The sequence below is a fragment of the Populus nigra genome, chromosome 1 (assembly GCF_951802175.1).
Source record: "Populus nigra chromosome 1, ddPopNigr1.1, whole genome shotgun sequence".
NCBI lineage: Eukaryota > Viridiplantae > Streptophyta > Magnoliopsida > Malpighiales > Salicaceae > Populus > Populus nigra.
Window position 1 is genome coordinate 20,588,774 of NC_084852.1, and position 24,009 is coordinate 20,612,782.

At 34.2% G+C, this 24,009-nt stretch overlaps 3 protein-coding genes and 1 non-coding gene across 6 annotated transcripts; 2 read left to right on the top strand and 2 right to left on the bottom strand.

The window, feature by feature from the left end:
* Positions 1-2,645: 2,645 nt before the first annotated feature.
* Positions 2,646-2,718, bottom strand: TRNAE-CUC (transfer RNA glutamic acid (anticodon CUC)). Its single transcript has one exon. It is a non-coding gene; the product is annotated as a tRNA-Glu (tRNA).
* Positions 2,719-4,501: 1,783 nt separating this feature from the next.
* Positions 4,502-7,000, bottom strand: LOC133704631 (peptide methionine sulfoxide reductase B5-like). Its single transcript, XM_062129518.1, has 3 exons — positions 6,594-7,000; positions 4,937-5,093; positions 4,502-4,840 (listed from the first exon to the last, which is right to left on the bottom strand). The coding sequence occupies exons 1-3, from the start codon at positions 6,920-6,922 to the stop codon at positions 4,682-4,684; spliced, it is 645 nt and encodes a 214-aa protein (XP_061985502.1). The 5' UTR covers positions 6,923-7,000; the 3' UTR covers positions 4,502-4,681.
* An 8,229-nt stretch (positions 7,001-15,229) lies between these two features.
* On the top strand, positions 15,230-18,528 carry LOC133704623 (glutamyl-tRNA reductase 1, chloroplastic-like). Its single transcript, XM_062129506.1, has 3 exons — positions 15,230-15,690; positions 16,385-16,626; positions 16,982-18,528. Exons 1-3 carry the CDS (start codon positions 15,423-15,425, stop codon positions 18,098-18,100), a joined length of 1,629 nt encoding a protein of 542 aa, XP_061985490.1. The 5' UTR covers positions 15,230-15,422; the 3' UTR covers positions 18,101-18,528.
* Positions 18,529-20,383: 1,855 nt separating this feature from the next.
* Positions 20,384-23,675, top strand: LOC133705726 (protein RMD5 homolog). Of its 3 annotated transcripts, none has more exons than XM_062131094.1 (3): positions 20,384-20,518; positions 20,989-21,024; positions 22,283-23,675. In XM_062131094.1, exon 3 carries the CDS (start codon positions 22,285-22,287, stop codon positions 23,437-23,439), a length of 1,155 nt encoding a protein of 384 aa, XP_061987078.1. In that variant the 5' UTR covers positions 20,384-20,518; positions 20,989-21,024; positions 22,283-22,284; the 3' UTR covers positions 23,440-23,675. The 3 variants fall into 3 exon arrangements, with proteins under 3 accessions (XP_061987078.1, XP_061987094.1, XP_061987087.1); XM_062131103.1 differs by having other exon boundaries at positions 20,395-20,523; XM_062131110.1 differs by lacking the exon at positions 20,989-21,024 and having other exon boundaries at positions 20,392-20,518.
* Positions 23,676-24,009: the final 334 nt, after the last annotated feature.

Here is a 24,009-nt window from a genome sequence, read left to right on the forward strand (position 1 = left end):
GTTTTTCTTAAAATTATCACGATCTTATGACTTGAGTTGTATAGTTGACAATTTAAATTGTGTTAATCAAATATTTTATCGTCTCAATATTTGAAAAACAAAAATCATATAATATGTCACCATATTAATATTTTAAAAAGATATCATCCAACATGATACGAACCATGTCATGTTTGAATTTGATTTTAAAATATATGCTGACTAGTTTTGTAAAATCAGATATAACTCTTAAACCGTACATCGGATTGAGCTGAAATTTTACAGGGAAATACTAAAACATATGTAAATATATTGTGGTAAATTTTCAGATGAAATGAATTTATGGAACATATTATTTTAGAGGGTTGAAGTTACTAAAGGAATTTTATGAAATCTGCAAAATTAGACCTTTGTGTAATGTTGGAGACATATCTGGAGCTATATGTGAGATTTTGTTGCGATACAAGTTGTTGCTAGAAACTAGACATCTCAAAATTTTCAAATATATATGGCAGACCCATTAATTCATTCAGAAAAAAAAATAACATGTTTGAAGTCAAGACTAAAATATGCCAATAATGTGCTAAAATTTGAGATTTTGGCTATATAGAGGAATTCTATCATAAAGAGTTTGTTTTATTATCTTGTTTATTTATTTGTTTTGGATTTTTTTTCTATCTTATTAGACATTGTTTAGGAATTCATTTTATTATTAGATTTATATTAGTTGATTATTAGTTTAAATTTATTACCTTGCAACACAAAAGGGATTCATTAGGGTCAGTTAGAGAATAATATATCATATTTTTTTAGTTGTAAATTTCTGCAACAAGTTGAAGAATAAACATGAGTTTTCACTTTGTTTGTTTGTGGCAAAACAACCTTTCGTTGCATGGACAAATATTTTATATTGACTTATTGAAGGTTAACTAGCTTCGTAACATTATTCATATACTTAGGATTTTTAGATATATGTTTATCTTTGGGTCCATGTACTCTTCTTTTCAATATTTTTTTTTATTAACGTAGATGTCCGGGTCAGCTTACGCGCACCTCGACTAATCCCACGGCCCCTGAAGTTAATGACTATGTAAGCCTCCAGTGGCCATTATGTTAGCAACCATATGGCTCAAACTTGAGACTACAAGGAGAGCAAACATCTTAATTCCAAACTCTTACCACTGAGCCACCAACTAAATGGTTGTTTCTTTTTAATACATTTGATTCTTAGATATATGGTTACCTCTGGAATAAGGTTCTATCAAATATGATTTTGACATTCCAGATTGTTATCTATTTCATCAAGGATTGTTTAACCATGTAAATAAAAGGTTTGCATTATGATGAATCATGTTTTGAATTTATAGTTATTTTTTTATTTTATAAAAAAACACGTTAATAATATTTAAAATTTTGATACTACTTGCAACGCTAGCTAATAATCTCTAATCTCGTAATACCAATAACGTGAGGTTTCAATGGTGGTTTGGCCCTATTATTCCATGGGTTTTATAGGTGTTGTTGCAGCTTCTCCGTTTTTCTGTCTTTAAACCCATCCCCGTTCTTTTCTCTTGCCATCCTCAATTAAGGATGTGTTTGGATCTCATGATGGAAACAACAAATTGAAAACGAGGCATTGCTCTTTCTTTCGTTCTGCCAAGTGCTACTTGATTTTGTCGATGAAGCAGCCTCGAGTTATTTGGATTCGGATACTAACCTAATTCACGATGAAAATGTTGTGATACGCATGAATACCTTCATGGACTTGGTATTGTTTGCCTCTAAATAATTATAGATGCACAAACTTTTTCCATTATTATATTTGAATCTTTCTCTTTTCATTAGTTATATTAACCTTATAATTCAAGTTTATTTCAACTAAAGCTACGCAAGTTGGTTGTTTAGTTAGATAACTAGTTGTGGTGTTCATGACATACTTTTTAGACTTGGTCTTGTGGTTGGCCTGGTCAAAGGCTCGGGTTCCAGGTTTTGACCGGGTCGACGGGTCGCCCGAGTCAATTATTGTTTATTTTAAAAATCAAAACGATGTCGTTTTAGTTAAAAAAACAAAAGTCAACGGGTTACAAACGAGTTTTTGACTGGGTCTTGCCGGGTCAACCCGCCGAGTCACACCAGGTTTTTCTTTTCCCTGTTTTTTCTTCAACCCGGCCCGATTCCAGCCTCAGGTCCTGGACCGGGTTTTAAAACTATAGTTCGTGATTCGTTATGGATTAGATTATGTTTTCCTATAAAAAATGATATTCAATGGTCATAAACATGTTTTCTTTTTAAAAACTCCAACTTGAGTTATAGACCTGTATAAATTGAATAAATTAGTTTCATTTAAATTTAAAAACATTATTTTGTTATATTTCTAAGCAAAAAATACGTTAAATGATAACCATTATCACAATTTCAAACAAATAATTACTCTTCAAACAAGTAAACGACAATAAATTCTATCTTCTGAAAGTTAATTTGAGAAAACTTTTGAAGCATAGGCAAATATATATATATATATATATATATACTTATTTGTATAACTTACAAGACAATAAAAAAACAAAAATCCCTCCATGTAAGATAATAATATTTGTATATCCCTTTTTCATGTTAGTGATAAATCGACAAAGATTTCAAGTCAGTTTAATATAAAAAGAAAAAAGTTCCGTTGCCGGGACTTGAACCCGGGTCTCTCGGGTGAGAGCCGAGTATCCTAACCAACTAGACTACAACGGATTTATGGTAATCGTTTTACAAATTAATATAAAGACAATAATAGCATACAGTTATTTTTTCAACCATGCGAGGCCCAGATAAAGCTACCATTCTTCAGCTGAATGCCATTTGCTGGGTTGCACCCTTTTCCAGTGATGAAGTCCATTGACACTTCCAAGTAACACAAGAATTAATCTAACTACTGCTCTAAGTGATACATGTTTTTACTGACACGGACATTAATCTTACAGGGCTAAATCTAATTATCTTGAGCACAGGAACAACCAATAGCTGCGCTCCGCAGATCTGAGATCTTTCCCCACGGTTCAATCTATGTCTGGACAGATACAACCCTCCTGAACCAGACAATCTGAAAGTTAACGAAGATTTTCCATCAAGAATATTTCCTGAAACAAAGGAGCAATGACTTGTCTTGTGTTCGTGTTTCTATTTACAGGGGCTAAAAGGAGAGGGCCGCCAGTTGCCACACGTTTATAATTAATCCCTGTGATTCTGGATCCGACAGAAATTGAAAGGGGAGAATTTGGAATGTGAAATTTGTTTGTGGAAGAGGAAATGGAAACGTAAAGGCGAGAAGCCAACAAGAACTCTTTAATAAACAAACACACGAAGGCTGTCTTTATTTTTATGGTGTGGATGTTTTTTTTTTAAATTAAAATATTTTTTCCTTTAAATTTTTATTTTTTTTCATTTTAACATGTTAATTTAGAAATAATATTTTTTATTTTATATTATAGTAAAACACTAAATTATGTATAAAGACGATTTAATTAGTATCTTTCTATTTTTAATCTAACTATTTATAATTATTTAATTATAAAGTATTTGATACTATTGAACTATAAAATGTGTGTGTATATATAATGTATGAAAATATTATAGTTCAATTCGTCATGTTCTAAGTTTACTCTATAAATATTATTAGTTCAAGTCTCATAAATCTTTGGACTATTAGAGACTTATATAATTGTTAATTTTAGAGTTCGTAAGATTAGTTGAAATACACACAAGTTAGTCCAAACACTTTTATATATATATATATATATATATATATATATATATATATATATATGAAAATATTTTTGGGAGGTCCACTTTTGTTTTTTATATTTTGTGTTTTTATATCTTGTCAATGTTGTTTGTGTGAGTTGGATCGGGAAAAGGTTTTTTTTTTTTGTGTTGGAGTTGGATACCAAGGATTTTTTGAATTTTTATTTTCTTTCATAATTTTTATTTATTATGTTTTCTTTTCCTTAAAAAAGATGAAGAATTTTGAGAAAACTGAATTTTCAAACAACCCTTTATTATTTATTTTTGTTTTTATATTTTAAAAATACTTTTAAAAATTTTAATTTTTAATTTTTAAATTAATATTTTTTAATTATTTTGATACGCTAATATCAAAAATAATTTTTAAAAATTAAAAAAATTAATAACATAACAACATTTTCAAACACTCTCTATGTCCTGGACACTTGTCACGCTATTATGATGACAGCACACTCCTTTTAACGATTTTATAAATTAACTATCTCAAATATGTAATAATTAAACAGTAGAAAGACTCAAATAATTGACTCAACTAATCATAGCAAAAGAGCGACGGACACAGTTAACCCGCTTGTTAAACAAACCAAGTCTTTTGTTTAAACAAAAAATTGCTTAATTAACAGCAATTCTTTTTTTGCGCAACTTTTAGCCTTAATTTACAGGTCATCTTCTCAAGCAAACTCTATTCATCTTCCACGCAGGAATGTCTCATCTTCATATCACAAGAAGCACATTGGCTAAATAACAGCATTCTCTTTATTCCAGGACTTCCATAGACACAGGCAGAGGGAAGGTATAATAAATAGTAACTGCGTCGGTTTTTATTTGGCTAAACACAACATTATTGCCATGTTTTACACAGAGCCGATGGTATTGAACATGTTTGGCAATGAAGCAAGCACGCCATTAGGTTTTACAGGGAAGAATCTGCAGGAGCAAACTTGAGTGATATACTATTGACACAATGGCGTTCATTTGTGGGAGTTGGAAAACCTTCGCCTTTAAATACATGGCCCAGGTGTCCACCACAGGCAGCGCATGTGATTTCGATCCTCCTACCATCTGGATCCGGCTGATAACAAATGCCAACCTTGTTAATATGTCACGAAATAAATTGTTGTAAAATGGTAAAAGAAAAGGGGGAAACTAGCAGAGCAAATGAGCTCACAGTGCGATTTATGGCTCCAGGAAGACCCTCGTAGAAAGCTGGCCAACCACAACCGGAATTAAATTTGGTTGTCGACCTGTAGAGAGGTGTTCCACATCCTGCACATTTGTAGACACCCTCTTCAAAAAGCTTGTCATATTCTCCTGTGCCAGGATACCTGCATGACACCAAACGATGCGAAAAATCACTATGAATAAAATACAAACTTCACTAAGTTTTCTTGAGAAACATCCACAGGATTCATTCAAGAGCACTTGACCATTATGCACCTCATCTAGTAATAGAAATCTCATATTACCAGATTCAGCAGATTGTATATGATCTCGCAACATGGTGCAAAAGAATCCATATTTGGGGATTCTAATGTTCGTCTGTAGTCCTTTGTTTCAATTTTGAAGAATCAACGCAGAAGAAAGGAAAATTTGAGATCTTTCTAACAGCCAATTCAACCCCATCCAGCAATAAAATTCTAATACACTAATATTATCCTGACAAACACCCATCTTCTGCTGCTCATCCCCTTCATGTAGGTACCCTACTCCTTCCCTCTTGCCTCTGTAAGTCATGGCAATCAGCATGACATCCAGCTAAGTTAGCAACACCCGAGTCTATATTTTTAGCATTGCCACTTCACCAAATCTATGATCATCCTGACAACAGCATGTGAACTGAACGCTAAAAAGCCACTCGTCCAACTTAAAGACAGCCATAAAAGCAAAATGCTAGTTGCCAAGGCGTACATCAATTACCTTTTTTACTCTCAACCAAAGCTAGGGATCACTTACATTGGCAAATCACAGAACAGAGCATAGCTATACTCAAGCTTTACATTCAATTTACCACTACAAACCACACCTTATTGACTAAAGAAAGAACTGTGAAGAGATTCTTCTAACCAGTCCTAACCAATAGGCTATACTTCTATTGCTCCAGGGTTTTGTTGCTGTAAAGGAAATCAATTTGCTACTACACACTGTACCTTATTGTGTAAAGAAAGAGCTGCAAAAAAGATTCCTCTAACCAGTAGGCTATACTGTTATTGCTCCAGGATTTTATTTTATTTTTTTGCTGCAGTGGAATTCCATACAGGTTAAATTTTTAGATTAAAATTTTTTCCCTGAGCTTCTTAAAATCTATTTCATCCACAATCTCTCACCTGCAAAACAAAATTGCATACTTATCGTTTGTTCCTCGAAGTTCAATTTTCACAGTTATTTTCCTACAAACTCCTGAATCCCAGGTTATATTAAAGACTGTATGCCCAGAAGTCGCAACATCATTGAAAGTTTCTTAAAACCGAACAGCACGAAGCAACAGAACGAAACACCAGATCCAACGATATTCAATAAACCATTAAGCCACCAAATAAGGTGAAAACCAGATGCACCTCTTGCGATACATCCTCAGAATTCTCCTTGCAAACAGGATTTTTTACATGCATTTCGATAAGGATAACAATCAAGGTCTCTAATTGAGATCATTTCAAGTGAATTACTTGAGTTTTACTTGTTGATAAGTGAATCAGAACCAAAAGCAGGACAAAACAATAAAAAAGAAAAACACAAACCAATAATTCCCGATATGTTAACGAGAACATAAAGCCAGAAAACAACGTAGAAAAAAAGATACAAGATTTAGTTACAAATAAGAATCTTACTCTGTGTCTTTCTGTCTCAGAATCCGAAACTGCTCTGGGGACAAAACAGCACGCCATTCGTCCTCGGACTTCTGGACGGATCCGGGGGCAGCCATGGCTATGACCCCACCACCACGAAACTGACGCTTGGTTTGGTAGATTGACACAACAAAACCAGCTGCCGAAATGGAGTGGGCAGTAGGTTTTGGGGATGAAAACTTGAAGTGGGTTTTGGTGAAGGAGTTGGGAATAGATTGGAGTGCAGAGGCAAGTTTGGGAAAAGTGGGTTTGGTGTAGAGAATTGTTTTGGTGGAGGGGAGAGGTGAAGGTATGAGGATGTTAAAGCCCATTTGAGACTCGGAGTGAGTGATGAAGTTTTGTTTGGATATTGTTTTAGACTTAAGACCAGTTCCGGTGTATGGTAATTTTCTTCCTCATGATAAGTAAAAAGAAAAAAAAAGAGCGTTGTGAAATGGGCCTTAGAACAGGTTATAGGCCTTACCTGTCGTCCCAGGAGGAAGCAAAAATACATAGCAGATGGTAAGGAGCGTATTTAGTATTGTTATAGTTTTTATGGTTGTGATTTGAAAAAAGCAGTTTAATAAAATGTATTTTTTGTGAGGTTGATTTCAAAAAAGTTGATGTTTGGTTAAAAATATAGTTGAAGTTATGGTTTAAAAAAAAACAGTTTCTTGTGTTTGGTTAAAAAACTGTGGTTGAAATTGTGATAGAAAAAAAAGCAGTTTTGTGTTTGGTAAAACTGTGATTTAAATTATGGTAGAAAACAAGCAGTTTTTTTTGTTTGGTTAATATGGTTTGTGTTTTATATTTGATTTGAATTAATTAAAAGGACAAATATAGACACACATATATAATTCCAAAACATAGGTGTTTTGTAATTATGATTACATAACAAAATGAAATATCCTTATACATTAATGTACTCCTTTATTGTTCCATCAAACTATTTGCAATTTCATCGCGTATAAAATCCATACATGAAGGTCTTTGTGAGCCTTGAACGGCCGAAGCCTGAACAATATTAGGTAAAAAGTCATCTGGAATTAAATTGGGGTTGCGATCATACTCAGAAAAAACTACATCATCTTGCGATCTCCTTCTAATATAGTTATGTAGTGCGATTGATGCAACTACAATCTCAACTTGTGTTTTGTATGGATAAGCAGGCATGTTTTATAAAATTTTCCACCTTTGTTTCCATACCCCAAAAGAACGTTCGATTAAGTTACGTAGTGACAAGTGTGCACGATTAAACACTTCTTTCCGACCATTTGGTTGTCCATGCCGCCTAAATTCTTGGAAGTGATACCTCTCACCTTTGTAGGGACCTAAATACCCATACTCATTTGGATATCCAGTATCAACCAAATTGTATTTTCCTGCAAATAATAACAATATGGTAATTAATAACAGAACTTAAAAAAAATATTATGTTCCTTCAATTACCAAATCTTCAATTTAGTCAAAATCACAACCTTCTAGAGGTTTTGGAAATTTGATATTGTTATTGTCAATAGCCTCAAGAAAAATACGCGTATTGTGTGCACTGCCTTCCCATTCTGTCCACACGAACATGAATTGCATGTCGAAACTACAAGCGGCCATGACATTTTGTGTTGGTACACCTTTTCTTCCAATATATGGAATTTGATTTGCAGATGATATGGAGGCACGAACATGTGTTCCATCAATTGCACCGACACAATTCTACAGGCCAAAAAAACATTAAGTACTCATAAACATTTATAACATATTTCATATTCATGTGAACAACTTAATTAAACTACTTAATTAAACAAAAATTCATCTTACCTTGAAATGTGGCATAAATCTTGGATTCATAGCAATTTCTCTTGGTATGCTCGTAAATTGTGGATCTACTGGTTTTATGACTTCCACAGCAAACAAACGTAATGATTTAAGCACTTCATTAAAACATCTACTAATAGTTTCACCTGAATGCTGAAATTGTTCCTGCACTTGTCTATTTGACGCCCTAACTGCTATTGTAAATAGAAACATTGCCACCTTTTCAATAACGCTTATTCTTCTTGACGGTTTTAAGTCATTGTGCGTTTCTAATTCAGTGCACAGACTCAACAAAGTGGTTGTGTCAATCCTGAACATGTTAACACTTCATTTCCAATGACCTCTTAAAACCTTTATCAACTAACGCATCCATGTATTATACGAAACCATACATGGTTCTTTATACATATAATTAATATAACACATGTTTATAGCTCTAGTTGTGCATATAATTAATTTTTTCATATCAAAATGCATCATTAAAATAAATTTACCGTCATCATCAATGTTATCATCACCATCATCATCATTATCATCGTTACTATCATCGGCGTCGTTTCCATCACTGTCATCTCCAGCACCAGAAAATGAGGCACCACTACCTTCACAACTAGGATAATTAATGTGGTCTATAATGCGGTTCATTACATTATCATAATTGTCATCGAAATCCCCATTAAATATGTCATTAAACCTTGAATCATCCATAACTTCAATTACATGAAAACAAAAAAAATTATATGTTGTTAATAAAAATATTTAAATAATTAAATATCATTCAATAAAAAAGAACTATCAAATAGTTGGTGCAACATAAGTTTTTTCATACCTGTAAAGCCAAACAAAGACAGTGTTCAACTTGCTTGTATGAAGTTGAGGAGGTTTGAGAGGTTTGTTATGAAGCAAAAAAGTTCTTTGAAAGTTGGCTTACAAACAATCCTCTTTATATAGAAAAAACTCACTGCTTTTTACGTCTCTTTTACAAGCAATTTTATCCAACTTACAATACAAGTACATTATCACATGTATAGACTATAAAAGTAACATATAATGTTAATTTTACAGCTAATATATTCTGACATGTATTTTTTTCACCTTTTGTTCTCATTTTATTATTCAAGATTCCTTGGCCCACTTTTTTTTCTTTTCTTATCACCATGACGGTACACACCAACATGTACAGAAATTATATGAAAAACAACAAATATTGTATTCCAAGAATTGTAACTGGAGATTCAATTGACACCTCATAAAATAAATATAATTTATATATATGAACTCCAACAGCAACGCACCAAAGAGAGCAGCATGTATTGCAATAATCGGTGACAAATCCAGCAGCTCAAACATCAATGACAGTAGCACATACACATATTTTTCATGCACTGGCTCCCATGCACATAATAGCTGAGACAATATTCAAAACTCACTTGCATACAATAGCTGAAACAATCATGTTAACAACAATGAATAGCATTAACAAATAAGGCATCAGCTTCCATCAATTCTCACTACAGAACAGAACATAAATTCTCCTTATCACACTGCACAAGCATATAGTAGTTGCACATGGTATCTCAGTTACTTGCAGCTTTCTTATCACCATGCAGCACCCATCAATTCACAGTAGAAAAAGAAAACAACAAATGTTCACACAGTAGCTGCACATGGTATATCAATGAATACAGCTTCACACACAAGGCTGCAGCTCCCATCACCTCATGGCAGAAAAGAAAACACACCAATATTTCACACAGTAGCTGCACATGGTTTATTACAATTATAGTTGGACACACAAGGTAACATATCCCATTAACTCATGGCATAAAAGAAAACAAACAAGGCTGCACATGGTATATTATAATAGAACATACATTTTAACAGCAACACTTAATATTCAAGACCTTCAGGGAACACCACAGTGAAGGAAAATTACCAACAAATTCAATCCAATGATCAACCATTTAACATTAATAACAACAGAAGTGACAGTTTTAATTCATTGATAAAATACAACATTAAAAACTAACAATATCCTCATACAAGTATATTAGCTCCCGAAAAGCAGTTTAATATAAATACAACAGTAAACAAATTACCGCAAATGAAAATGCCCATATATCTCAACACAAAATATGGAAGAATACAATGACTCGGATAAACTTCGGTAATTGGAAAAAACTCATTTTTAAAACCGGCATCCCATTATTCTACAACAATAAAATAAACTTGTATAAATAAATTAAGCAAATGAATAGTTAATTGATTAATGGTTAAGAAAATATAATAATACCATGTCAGCTAAGCACGTTTAGTGCGTGCATACATTCGTTGTAGTTATCTCAACTTCTGCTCCTTATCACCCATACTAGCCCACATTTCTCTTTTCCTTCTTAAACTCAAATACTCTATAGCAAAGTCGTGAAACTCATCTTCAATTGAAACTCCAAGAATTGAGTGCAGCTCAGCCATCACCTCGTGAATACTACAACCTTCGCGATCCAAATTAACAGACATGGAACCACTCTTAGTCGATATACTCTTAAGTAGTTGAGTGCAGCTCAACCATCACCTCATGAATACTACAGCCTTTGTGATCCAAATTAATAGACGTGGAATCACTCTTAGTCGATATACTCTTAAGTAGTTGAGTGCAGCTCAGCCATCACCTCGTGAATACTACAGCCTTCTTGATCCAAATTAACAGACGTGGAATCACTCTTAGTCGATTTACTCTCAAGTAGTTGATTGCACCTTGACAGCAGCTGAATTCCAGATGTTTTCTTCTTTCTACCTCGCACATCATAATGATCTCATTCTTTTCTTTTGCCACCGCTTTTTGTGTTGCTGCTGCTAGACATATTTATCCCTCCAACCATTCGAGCCATGTAAGTCTGGAAATCTGGAATCACATCTTCCTCCGAATCACCGCTGCTCTCTTCCAAACCATCATGAGCAATGTCGGCATTGCTTGTTCCAGGATCAACATCACTGTCAGCAGGTACACCTGATGAAGGAGCCCATGCAAATGCTCCAATTACGACAATGTTGGAATACATTCGATTAAATTTATTCTTCAAAGATGGCTCAATACCGACATGTCTGAATTTTTTTGGTCCTCTAATTTCCTGCATATAAATTAAATCAAGTAATGAAAGATCAAGACTAGTAAAATTTTGGTGTTGGAATTTGACAATAATAAAAGAAAGTGTTAGGATAACAAGGAATGTACCTGAATTTTTTGTTTCCACCACTCATTGCTAGCTAAAATTGTGCCTAATTCACTATTCCAGCCAACACCAGTTTCAGAAACCAGCTTATTCCATATCTTTCAATCCTTTTTGCATCCATCTCATTTGTTTTTCAATTGTGTTTTGGTGAATGCATGGCCAATTTGTTCTTTGAATGATGTTAAGAGAAATTTCCACCCCGTTTTATCAAAATGAATATTAGATCTCATTCCCATATCAATTGCCTTAATGCATATATCACAAAATATTTGCAACATTTCCTTTGTCCAAGCAGTCTTATCAAAAGATTCAAGACCTTCCATGATATCTTTTAAAACATTTAACAAAAGTTTGAAATCAATCAATTACATTGTGGCACATACATAAACCGTGGACTAAAACAATAATAAAACACTCAATGTTTAGCATTTATAAAAGTTGTGTGTTTAGCAACAAACATTAACCATGCATGTATTTGAATGAGAATGTTCCCGTTAATTTGTAATGAAAACTAATTGAAACCCATTAATTTTCATCTGTTCAGAAAACTCAGTTTCAGCCATGATATAATATTTGAATTATCAAGCAACACTTCATTGTCATCATGCTGTTTGGAAGCTAAAAAAGGAGGGAAAAAAACAAACAGAACAGAATCTATTTCTACATTCAAAGTAACCCAACTTTCTTTCGCATCATGCAAACACACAAAAGAAAACTTAAAATTCTGATTTTGACTGCACAAGTAGAAATAAAAGTATTCTTACATGACATGCTAACAGGGCACTCATTACGATTACAATAAACACATGCATAGTAAAGAAAGCTATGGTTGCTCAAACAGAAACAACATCAATGTGCATAGTAAACATATCAGACCATGAAGAACAACACATAAATGAAATTTCAAAGCATCACATTGTTTCCAGTAAAAAAATAATCAAGCAGCAGCACTGTCAGCTGGTAGCAGACATAAAAAAACAAAACCAGATTTAAACAAAGAACAACAGCAGACAAGCAATACATATAAGCAATTAAACACTTCTTTCCGACCATTTGGTTGTCCATAACGCCTAAATTCTTAGAAGTGATACCTCTTGCCTTTGTTACTATATTGTGCACAAGGTTATCACAATCCATCATAATATCCATGTCCAATATTACAAATCACAAAAGTGTGAGCTATACTAGAATTTGGCCTCTGCAGGTCTCATTGAAAGTTAATATTATGAGATTTATCTTACCATGTTTTCTAGCAATAATCAAGGTTTTGCTATCTACTAGCGATATGAGAAACTAGAAAACTAAGAGATCTACATACATGTATTATTGACCATGTCTTGTATGAAAATCTTGTTAAAGAGAAAAGGGAAATATCTAAACCAACAACCAAAAAAAAGTCAGCATTTATGGACAAGACCATCAAATTCAACAAACAAGTAAATATTATGAAATGAAAAGCAGAGAAATAAATTAGTTTTTATTGTAACAGTAGGAAAACTACCAACCAACGAAGTGGGCCAAGATATTTCAATTGGGAACATAATACAATAGAGCAAATAATCCAATTGACCCAAAATTAATTTCATGGTACCTTAATTCCAATATAAAACACATGTAATGTGCACAGTAAAGAACTCTATAGTTTATCAAGCAGAAACAACCTCAATGTGCATAGTAAACAGATCAGCATGAATGCATCACATTGTTTCCAGATTAATTAATTTTAATGAAGCAGCAACACTGTAAGCTAGACATCATCAGAAAAACAAATTTCAACAAAGAACAACACATAATTACGCACAATACAAAGACCAAGCAGCAACACAAAAATGAAATTTTTAGCTCAAGTAAAAAAAAATTAAAGAATGCACATTACAAGTCATGAAGCAGCACAGAAATACGATGAAATTTGCTCAATGAAAAAATTGACGAAGGCATAATAAACAGAAAAGAAGCAGCAACATCAAACTACTCTTTTTAGCTCAATTCAAACAAACCAAGAACGCACAGTAAACAGATCATGCAGCATCACAAAAATGCAATTTTTAGCTAAAAAATGAAAATGGAGATAAAGGCGAGAACTTACCTCTGTCTCTCTCTTATGTGACTTTTCCTAGCACAATTCTGCAGTGTTTTTCTGCAAAAAGAAACAATGGAGACCCAAAATAGAAATGAAATTTTGAGCTGAATTTTAAAAAAAATTGACGAAGATAAGGCAGGTACTTACGAGTCTCTCGCTCATGTGACCTTTCCCAGCACGAAGCTATTGGGTTTTTCTGCAATGGTAACAATGGAGGAATAGATCGGTGAAGGTTTGGGTGATGATCTTTGTAGGTGTTTGGAAATAAGAAGGGACTGGGGAAGAAGGATGCTCTCAGAACTGGTGTCGTCCTGTACGTGGTTGTTTTTGCAAAATTTTGAAACGGGATTGTTGTCGACAAGAGACGAGAGAGGGGAACAGTCGGGGGAAGGTGGAAAATGAGAGTTTGTAGATCAATGGCCAAATTGATCTGCCAATTAACCATGCTGTGAACAATTGGGGTGAGGAACGAGAAAGTTTTGCGACTGTTAGGAAAGTAAGGGGAAAGTGTCGGCGATGAGAGAGAGGAGAAAACGCATGAAAAGTAATGGGTAATTGCTTTTCAAAAACTACAGTCCAACCTTAGTTTTGGACTGGGACCCACGCCAATTAAAAACGTGGTTGGTGTTAATCAAACACTATGTTGCAGATTTTAATTTCAACCGTGACCGCAGCAGCATATCCAAATAGCATCTAAGAGTGATGAAAGAGTTGTTTTTTAAGTGTTTTTTTAATTTTTTAAATATTATTTTAAATATTAATATAATTTAAAAATAAAAAAAATTAAAATTAAAAAAAACAATTTTAACCGCGTTTATAAACACTATCATAATCTCTTTCTCGTGAACAAATCCAACATTCTAATCTTTTCAAAACTCAAATTCCAAGTTAAAAAAAATAAAATAAAATTGGTTTTACAAGAATTGAAATATTATCAAATCAATATTTCCGCAACAAAATTAATTATCATCCATAATTACATGAATATATTTTATAATAAACACCTTTATCATATGTGAAGGTGCGTCCCACATCTTATCTTAGTTAATCTACAATCCTACATTATTAGAAACAAAACACATGAGCCCTGTATAGTTGACAAATAACGGAGGATGAATTATTAAAAACAAATCCATGGTGGCTACAAGAAGAATCAAACTGCTGACCTTTCCTTGTTCCTCGGTCCGGTCCACGGTGGCGTGTGGACAAAACGCGTAAAATCCCATTCCATTTCCCTTCTGTCCAGGTGACTCTGTTTTGTTTCTACTGCAATCTCAGTAAATTTCAATTTTTTTATTTTAAATTAATTTTTTTATTTTTAGATCATTTTTATATATTAATTAAAAATAAATTATTTTAATATATTTATAAATAAAAGACATTTAAAAAAACAACTTCAACTATTCTATTCTGCCAATCTATCTAAAATCTAAATCCTCAACTTTTAGAGAGAGAAGGAAAAAAAGAGGAAGCAGAAGTCATAATGGATAGGCAGAAGTTGTAACCCAAAGCCAAACGAGACCGTTTCAACGTGCCTAATAAATAATTCAGTAGTGGTTGTTTGTCTTCTTTCTCTTTTGTCACCAAACCTCACCCAACATAAAACTTGAAAATTTTATTCCTTTCTTCCATTCCTCTCTTCTCCTCTCATTACTCGGGGATCAAATTTTACAATCTCTCTTGTCGCCGCCCCCATCTCCTTCTTCACCGATGGCGGCGGCGGCGGGCGGTTTCGCCACCTCTATTGCTTCTTCTACACAATCAAATGGTAACCTCCGCTCACAGGCTGTGCCTTGTCCTCAGATTCAGTCGCAGACCTTCTATAAACCCTTGGACAGTAGAAGGACATCGGCTTCAAACCAAAGACTTTGTTTGAAATGTGAAAGTGCGAGTCAGAATTTGAGTTCAATCCATAAAGAAGAATCGAAGAGATCGAATGTTATCGCTCTTGAGCAGCTCAAGGCTTCTGCAATTGACAGTGAGTTTTCCCTTTTTGTTGAGTTTTGAGTTTCGATTATGTGGGACTTGGATAACGCGTACGCGCGCATTTTATTACGTGGTCCAAAACGGCCGTTTTTGTAGCTTGCAAAAATCCACTTTCTATTTAGAAACATGGGCTTGAAACCTTGTAAAAGTATTGGAATTTAGCTTTATTAGAGAAGAAAGAGATGATAATGGTGGTGGTGATTTGAGTATTGTGCAGTAAGAATAATGATGTGGAAGGATCTTAAATTGATTTGATGACACAAGAAAGTTTCAATGTTGTTGTTATGGATCATGGAGGATTTTTTTTGGGTTCAAAAAATTATTTAACTTAAAAGGATCGCTTAATTTTGTGTGTATTTAGATTAATTGTTTGCTTGTATGGGTGTTGGATGATTGCGATGTCATTAACTAGCAAAAAAAGGTTCTACCAATTTTGAAGAAGCAGTGTCTTGTGTCGCCCAAGCGCTGAAGTTGTTGATAGTTGATACCAACCTTCTTGGTTGTGTTGACAACTGCTTGTTGACGTCCTTTAATGGTCTTAATGAAATCTCTAATTTCCTTTATCTGTAGCTATACTTTCAGGTTTTTTCTGTTTTTATTTTCTTGTTCTTACATGCCTTCTTGCCAAACCTACCTGGCAATTGTCCATTGATGCTAATTGCTGAAACGTTAATGCCTAATATCAGGATATACAAAGGAAAAGAGCAGCCTTATTGTCATTGGACTCAATGTACACACAGCACCGGTTGATGTTCGTGAGAAACTTGCCATCCCAGAAGCCCAGTGGCCTCGAGCCATTAGTGATCTTTGTGCTTTAAATCATATAGAAGAGGCTGCTGTTCTTAGCACTTGTAACAGAATGGAAATATATGCTGTGGCTCTGTCCCAACATCGTGGAGTTAAAGAAGTGACTGAATGGATGTCGAAGGTACTTATTTGCCTTCTTTTGTGCATCTTAAGAGAGAGAGAGAGAGAGACCTATAAGTCGTGTTTTTGATTCGAGTGTGCTTTTTAATTGATCGGACTCATTCTGCTCCAAATCTGCCTAGCCTGCTAATATCGGGAAATTCCTAGGCATTTCTTACTGTATATAGACTTTTCAAATTTATTTGATATCAACTCTACCTAAATCAACCGTGAATACTGTTCTACATGTATTTGGTCATAACATCTATTGAATAAGGATGCATCTTTAGGAAAATATCATATTAAATTGTTCATATTAGAAATAATTTTAAAAGCAATGTCAACCATGGTCCAATTAACAAATTTTCTTTTGACAGATTAGCGGGGTTCCTGCTTCAGAGCTTTGTCAACACCGATTTATGTTGTATAATAAAGATGCCACAAGACACCTTTTTGAAGTAGCTTCTGGGCTCGACTCGATTGTTCTCGGAGAGGGTCAAATCCTTGCTCAGGTGAAGCAAGTTAAAAAACTTGGACAAGGAGTTGATGGCTTTAATAGGAAAATTGGTGGGTTGTTTGAGCATGCAATCATTACTGGGAAACGAGTCAGAACTGAAACCAACATTTCCTCAGGGTCAGTTTCTGTCAGTTCAGCTGCTGTAGAGCTTGCATTAACAAAGCTTCCAGAGTCTTCATATGCTACTGTTAGGGTATTAGTAATTGGAGCTGGCAAAATGGGGAAGCTTGTGATAAAACACTTGGCTGCCAATGGGTGCAAAGAAATGGTGGTTGTGAACAGAACTGAGGAGAAAGTTGCCGTAATCCGTGAAGAGCTCAAGGATATTCAGATTGTCTATAAGCCGCTTTCAGAAATGATGGGATGTGCTGCCGAAGCAGATGTTATTTTCACATGCACTGCATCAGAGACTCCGCTGTTCTTCAAAGAGCACGTGCAAACATTCCCTGCAGACACGGAAATGGCAAGGCGGCTTTTCATTGACATTTCAGTTCCCAGGAATGTAGAACCATGTGTCTCAGATCTTGAAACAGTAGAAGTCTACAACGTGGACAATCTCAAGGATGTAGTGGCAGCCAATAAGGAGGATCGCCTCCGGAAAGCTATCGAAGCACAAGCAATTATTTCCGAGGAATTGCAGAACTTTGAAGCTTGGAAGGATTCCCTAGAGGCCGTTCCCACCATCAAGAAGCTACGAGCTTATCTTGAAAGAATTAGAGCTTCCGAAGTAGACAAGTGTTTGTCAAAGATCGGTGACATTACAGATAAACAGAAGAAAGCCATTTATGATCTTAGCATGGGTATGATGAAGAAGTTCCTTCATGGTCCAATGCAGCAACTAAGATGTGATGGGAGGAGTGACTGCCAAAAACCAGAAGAGATGCTTGAGATTATGCATGCTGTCAATAGAATGTTTGACCTAGAGACGGAGATAATTTTGGAGACAGTTCGAACAAAAATGGAAAGAACCAAGAAGTGAGCTCTTCATTAAAGGGTACAGCTCCATTTTACGGCAGCAAAGGGACGTTCCTTACGAGTTCTTGTTGTGCTCTTACACATTCAAACAGAATAATACATTCTTTGGATACCGATTTTTGGAGAGGAAAAAGAAGTGCTACTGTCCTCAACAGCAGCTCCCCTTATTTTTTTGGTGCTCTTAGCTCTAAAGTAATCTAGAGTCAGGATGGTAGTGATTCAGTTGCAAATTTTGTAGCAACGGATTGTTGAGGAACGAGGAGCGTGATTCTGTGTTCTTGTAATTATTTCACGGATTTTATTCTTACTTTCGAGATGTCATCCTAGGAGTTGTCTTCCAAGGTTTTACTGTAACTCTGTTCTGATACGAGTCATACGACAGTTGTTGGCAGTTTAAAATTGGAATAATTGTACTAGTACACCACCTTTTCATTTTTTTTCTCCATTGAATTTATAGGTTTTTTTACATGTAAAAGTTATTGTATGTTAAAGTATTTTTTATTTAAAAATATATTAAAATAATATTATTTTTTAAAAATTCAGCATGTTAAAATAATTTTAAAAACAAAAAAATAAAAAATTTTCAAAAATAAATAGGCTCTTAATTTTTGTTTGTTTGAGTACACTGATTTTTAAATAAAATTCAATCATTTACTTTCATCCATTTTTTGTGTAAATAATATGTTCATATCTCTGTTTATCACCTTTTGCACAAATATTCTTTATTACTTCCATATCGTTATTGATTGACGTTATTGATCCACGATGTGTAAAAAATTAAAATAGTTTAGGGATAAGGTTCTAAGTTGAATAATTGATTAATCAATTGGTCCAAATAATTTTATTTATTTTTCCTAGTCAGGTGGTTGGTAACTTATATTTAGAAAGTATTTGAGAATGTGATAACAATTACGATTTAAAGTGTATTTTGCTTGTATATACATCAAAATAATTTTTTTTAATTTTTTAAAAATTATTGACATTAGCACATCAAAACGATTTGAAAATATAAACAAAAAATAATTTTAAGCAAAAATAAATTTTAAATTTTTAGAAAATATGGTTGTAACCATGTTTCCAAACATTGCCTTGGTGTTTAGTAGACCATGGTGACTTGTGGCTAGTACTTGCAAAAGATTTCTTTTGATAGAATATATATATAGAGAATGGAGATTATGAACATTTATTTTGAAAATTTCATGGTATATTTATAGCTTATGAATCTTATTATTTTGTAAGAAGAGGATCTGGAGTGTAATTTTATATTGATAGTATTTTACGAGGAATATATATCTCTCATATTTATATTAATATTTGATGAAAATATAATTGATTTTTAAGGAAATTTTATATATTTATCTTGATATAAAGAGATTAGAGTTTATAATGTTAAATGTAGAATAACCCATAAACACTGAATTCTTTTTCCTAGGCTAAATCCAAGAAAAGTGAGTAAATTTTCCGGTGAAACCAGGGGAGGCCGGGTCCATCTCTTGAAGGAGTTCAAGGGAGGCTAGGTCTGTCTCTTGGACATTCCCGAAAGAGATGATGATTTTATTTTTTTGATTGATTTTAAGGGAGGATGAGTTTGTCTCTTTGTAGAGTTCAAAGAAGGATAATTCTTGGGATTTTTTAGACCGTTAAATTTAAATTTATTAATTATCTAGTACTTCAATAAATTTAAAACTATAAATTTCCATAAAAAAAAGGTGTCACATCTTTAACTTTTGAAATGCTAAAGAAGGATTCATAGGAAATCTTCCCCTCTTGTTTTATAGTTTATTTTATCACTTGCAAACTTAAAAATATATTATAATAATATTTTTTTTATTTTTAAAATTTATTTTTTACATTAATACATTTAAAAAATAATTAAAAAATTAAAATTAAAAAAAATATTTTTTAAAAAACACACGATTACAAGGGTGCTTGACAGTGTGATAACAGTTGTTTTTTAAATAACTTTTTGTGCCGAAATGTATGCTAATAAATTTTTTTATTTTTAAAAAATTATTTTTAATATCAGCACATTAAAATAATTTAAAACATATAAATTATATTAAATTTTAATAAAAAAATTTAAATTTTTTAAAAACACAGTTTACCGTATTCGCAAGATTCTATACACTTTTTTATTACCCCTTTTTAATTAATATTTTATTTCACAGCTTCTCCACGTAAACATGTCCAATAAAAAATAATCAAAATATTAATTGAAAAGTTGAATACTAGGTGGGTATGAGAGGTAAATAAGAAATAAATGAGGAGTAATATCGTCCAAAGAAACATAAAACTCACACGTGTTTCTCTCTCCAACGGAGTCCTCTTACGAGATTTCCTTCTCGATTCCCACGCTCTCTCATTCTCTCTCTCCCTCGCTCGCTCGCTCTCGCAGTCCCCTTCCCCCAGTAACATTCTCCAGGTAAGGTATCTCCATTTTCCATTCCCTTTACCTCTTTAATCTTTATCGAAATACAAATTTGATTATGATTTTGGGCAATTACAAGATTTAATTTTAAGTAACTGTGATCTGTTGCCAATATCTTACTCACTCACATAGCGGTTTGTTACATTTTCTTTCTCGAAATTCGCTTTCATATAGCAGTTAGTCACAGTTTCTTTCTTGAAATTCGCTTCATTTTTCTCTTATTTCAATAGGTACCAGTTTGCCTTTTCTTTTTTCATTTCTCTAATTTCCAAATAAAACCTCAACAACAACAATAATAATAAATGTCTGGAGAGACTCAATTGAGTGTGTATTATGTTAGATTATGCTTTTTGTACTAATCTGTACGCGCATGTGCTGTTGTTTTTGGTTAAACCTTGCTTGAGGTTTTGGTTTTGCTGTGATTGTGCTCTGTGTGTAATGACTGAGTGTTATTTTGATTGCAGAGGGTAAGTTCCTGGTTTTTCGAGAACTAAGAAAAGGTATTTCTCCTTGTTTTATTGGTTTTCTGGTTTCTGGGAGTGGAGGGAGTCCTTTGATTTTTGCTACCACGGATCATTGTAATTGATGATTAAATGATCTCACGGTGTATTGAAGTTGAAGTTGCTTATTGTATCTTAAACTTCTCGTTGTTAATTGTTGATGATTTTCTACATGCCGGTTGCTTTGAACTTTGGTAGCTTTAAAACGGGTGGATGATTGTTTCGTTTGATAGTCCTTTTGAGCAACCGACTATAACACCCCTCTGCCTGGCCCACTTCAAACAACTCCCTCTTCTTGTTCTGGTGTGCCACTTATTAAATTGAACCTACACCAGTCGATCCATTGATATACATTTGATCGTTAAAGATTGATCATAAAAAAATGAACAGAAACAAGAAGAGAAGGTCCTAAGGTGTTATTTCAGCCAAGTTTCCAAACATTACCTCCACCCAGAATTGACGACTTTTTGTTGCTTGTCAGTGCATCTCCTGTTCTGTATTTGTTGTTATCATGTGAGTTTAGAAGGAGAAAAAAGTGAAGAAACAGGAAGAGAAAGTCCTACAGTGTTATATCAACCATGTTTCCCAAACAATGCCTCCATCCAGAATTGATGACTTCTATTACTCGTCAGTGTATTTTCTGTTCTGTATTTATTGTTATCATGCAAGTTTTATCCTCTTGGATGATCTTGTAATGCTGTCTGTGATTTGTGTCCTAACAACATCTATAGGCTTGGTATGTACCCTAATTAGTTTTTAGCTGGGACGATCTCCTAATTGTTGTCTGTTATTTGTATCCCTTATCCTTTTCTTTGTTCTTCTTCTTGGTTTCTTAGAGAAGGATATGTGTCCTGTATTTAATTTGTATCCCTTACCTTTTCTTTTTTCTTCTTCTTGGTTTCTTAGAGAAGGATATGTGTCCTGTATTTAACCTAAAAGCTGGAAAAATGATTGTGGTGAATAACTAGTGCAATCATTGTTTTGATTGATTGACAGAAAAGATGAATGACAGTTTTTTTTTCTCTGTTAAATTTCCATTCTCTTGTACCTTACTGCTGTTTAAAGTTTGCTGTTCTGCCTGCTTGTATCTATGAGGTGCTCAACAATTTATTGGCAATAGCTATAATGGGGGTATCTGTTATTGTTTAGCAAGTGTGATTTAGAATTTTTATGCTATTCCACCATTTTAAGTAAAATCAGTACTTATTAATTGTTGTATTTGGGATGAGTGATGTTATTGGGTTTCCTTTTTCTACAGGAATGGTACCAAGTACTGCCAAAGATGCATTTGATCGTGTTGCTAAGAAACAAAAACTGTCATTTTCTAAATCTCATGAAGTGATCCATCAAGTGAGCCATGAAATTGAGCAGGCATTGGTAAAAATCCAGTCAGATGAAGATCCTATGTTTCCCATTGATCAGAAATCAATTCTCACAGAACTAAAGCACAAGCTTATCGCAATTGCTCCTCTCAAGCAATTAGAAGGGTCACAGAAGGAATTGAATTTAAATCTTAGCAAGTTGCCTAAGCTCCTTGAAAAATCATTTCCTGACTTATCCATGGCATACAGAAATGTTGACTTTGACTTTCATATCATTAATCAGATAATAGCAAGTCATTTTTACCGTCAAGGCTTGTTTGATCTTGGAGATTGCCTAATAAATGAAGCTGGAGAACCAGAAGCAGCTGCTCTAAGATCTCATCTCTTGGAACTACATCAAATACTCGAGGCAATGAGGATTAAAAATATTGAGCCAGCTCTGAAGTGGGTCTCTACCAACCGTGAAAAACTAAAGCAGAATGGTTCAAACCTTGAGCTGAAGCTTCACCAGCAGCAGTTTGTGGAGATTCTGAAGAGAGGAAGTCGTGCTGATGCCCTCAACTATGTGAAAACTCACCTTGCTTCTTTTGCTTCTAGTCACATGAAAGAGTTTCAGAAGCTAACAGTTTGCATTATGTGGATGGGCAGACTTGAAAAATGTCCTCACTCTGAACTGTTTGCTCCAATCTGTTGGGAGAAGTTGACTGAGGAGTTGAATAGGGATTTCTGCAAATTCATTGGCCAGTCCCTTCAGAGTCCATTGAGTGTGGCAATAGCAGCTGGGATTGAAGGGTTGCCAACTCTCTTGAAGCTGGTGAATGTAATGGCTGCAAAGAAACAAGAGTGGCAGGCTTTGAAACAGTTGCCAGTGCCAGTAGAGCTGGGAAAGGAATTTCAGTTCCATTCTATTTTTGTCTGTCCTGTAAGTCGGGATCAAGGCAATGAGGAGAATCCGCCGATGCTGCTGCCATGCTTCCATGTTCTCTGCAAGCAGTCAATCATGAAGCTATCAAAAAGCAGCTCCCGGTCATTCAAGTGTCCTTACTGTCCAGCTGAGGCCTCAGCTGTGGTGTGCAGGCAGCTATATATCTGAAGAATTTTTCACTCCTCTGTAGGAATAGACTGGAAAATTTGCCTCAGCTGTGGTGAGAACTTGTTTTTGCTTGGGGGTTACTGTATGTAAACATTCTTTTCAAATTTATGTTTTGATTTTCAGACTTTTCAGTTGCTGAAATCCCACGTATACGGATGTAAATACATAAAAACAAGGTGATTACCATCGTTTCACTTTTATCATGATACTGACATCAGGCGTCATCATTCAGGTGATATTTTTGTCCAGTGATCATATTCAGAGATTGAGGATAACTTTCCATTGCTGTATAACTTTGTTCAGTTGTACTGTACAAGCAGAAATAAAAAAGATTATGGAGAATTCTATGTATGCCGACAATAACCACAACACCTAGATCTGATTAGTTATTCACTTCCAAAATCTTTGGGTTATTATTAGAGTTGCAGAAAATAGATTGGAACATGGAATTCATGTCAGCAGAACGCGAGTGCAGTAATCTTGAGGTTGGTGTGTTTAGATTCAGGTATCACTGCTCGTTATATGTAAGAGGGGGGCAGCTTTACCGGATTCAGAGGGGCTGTGAAGCTC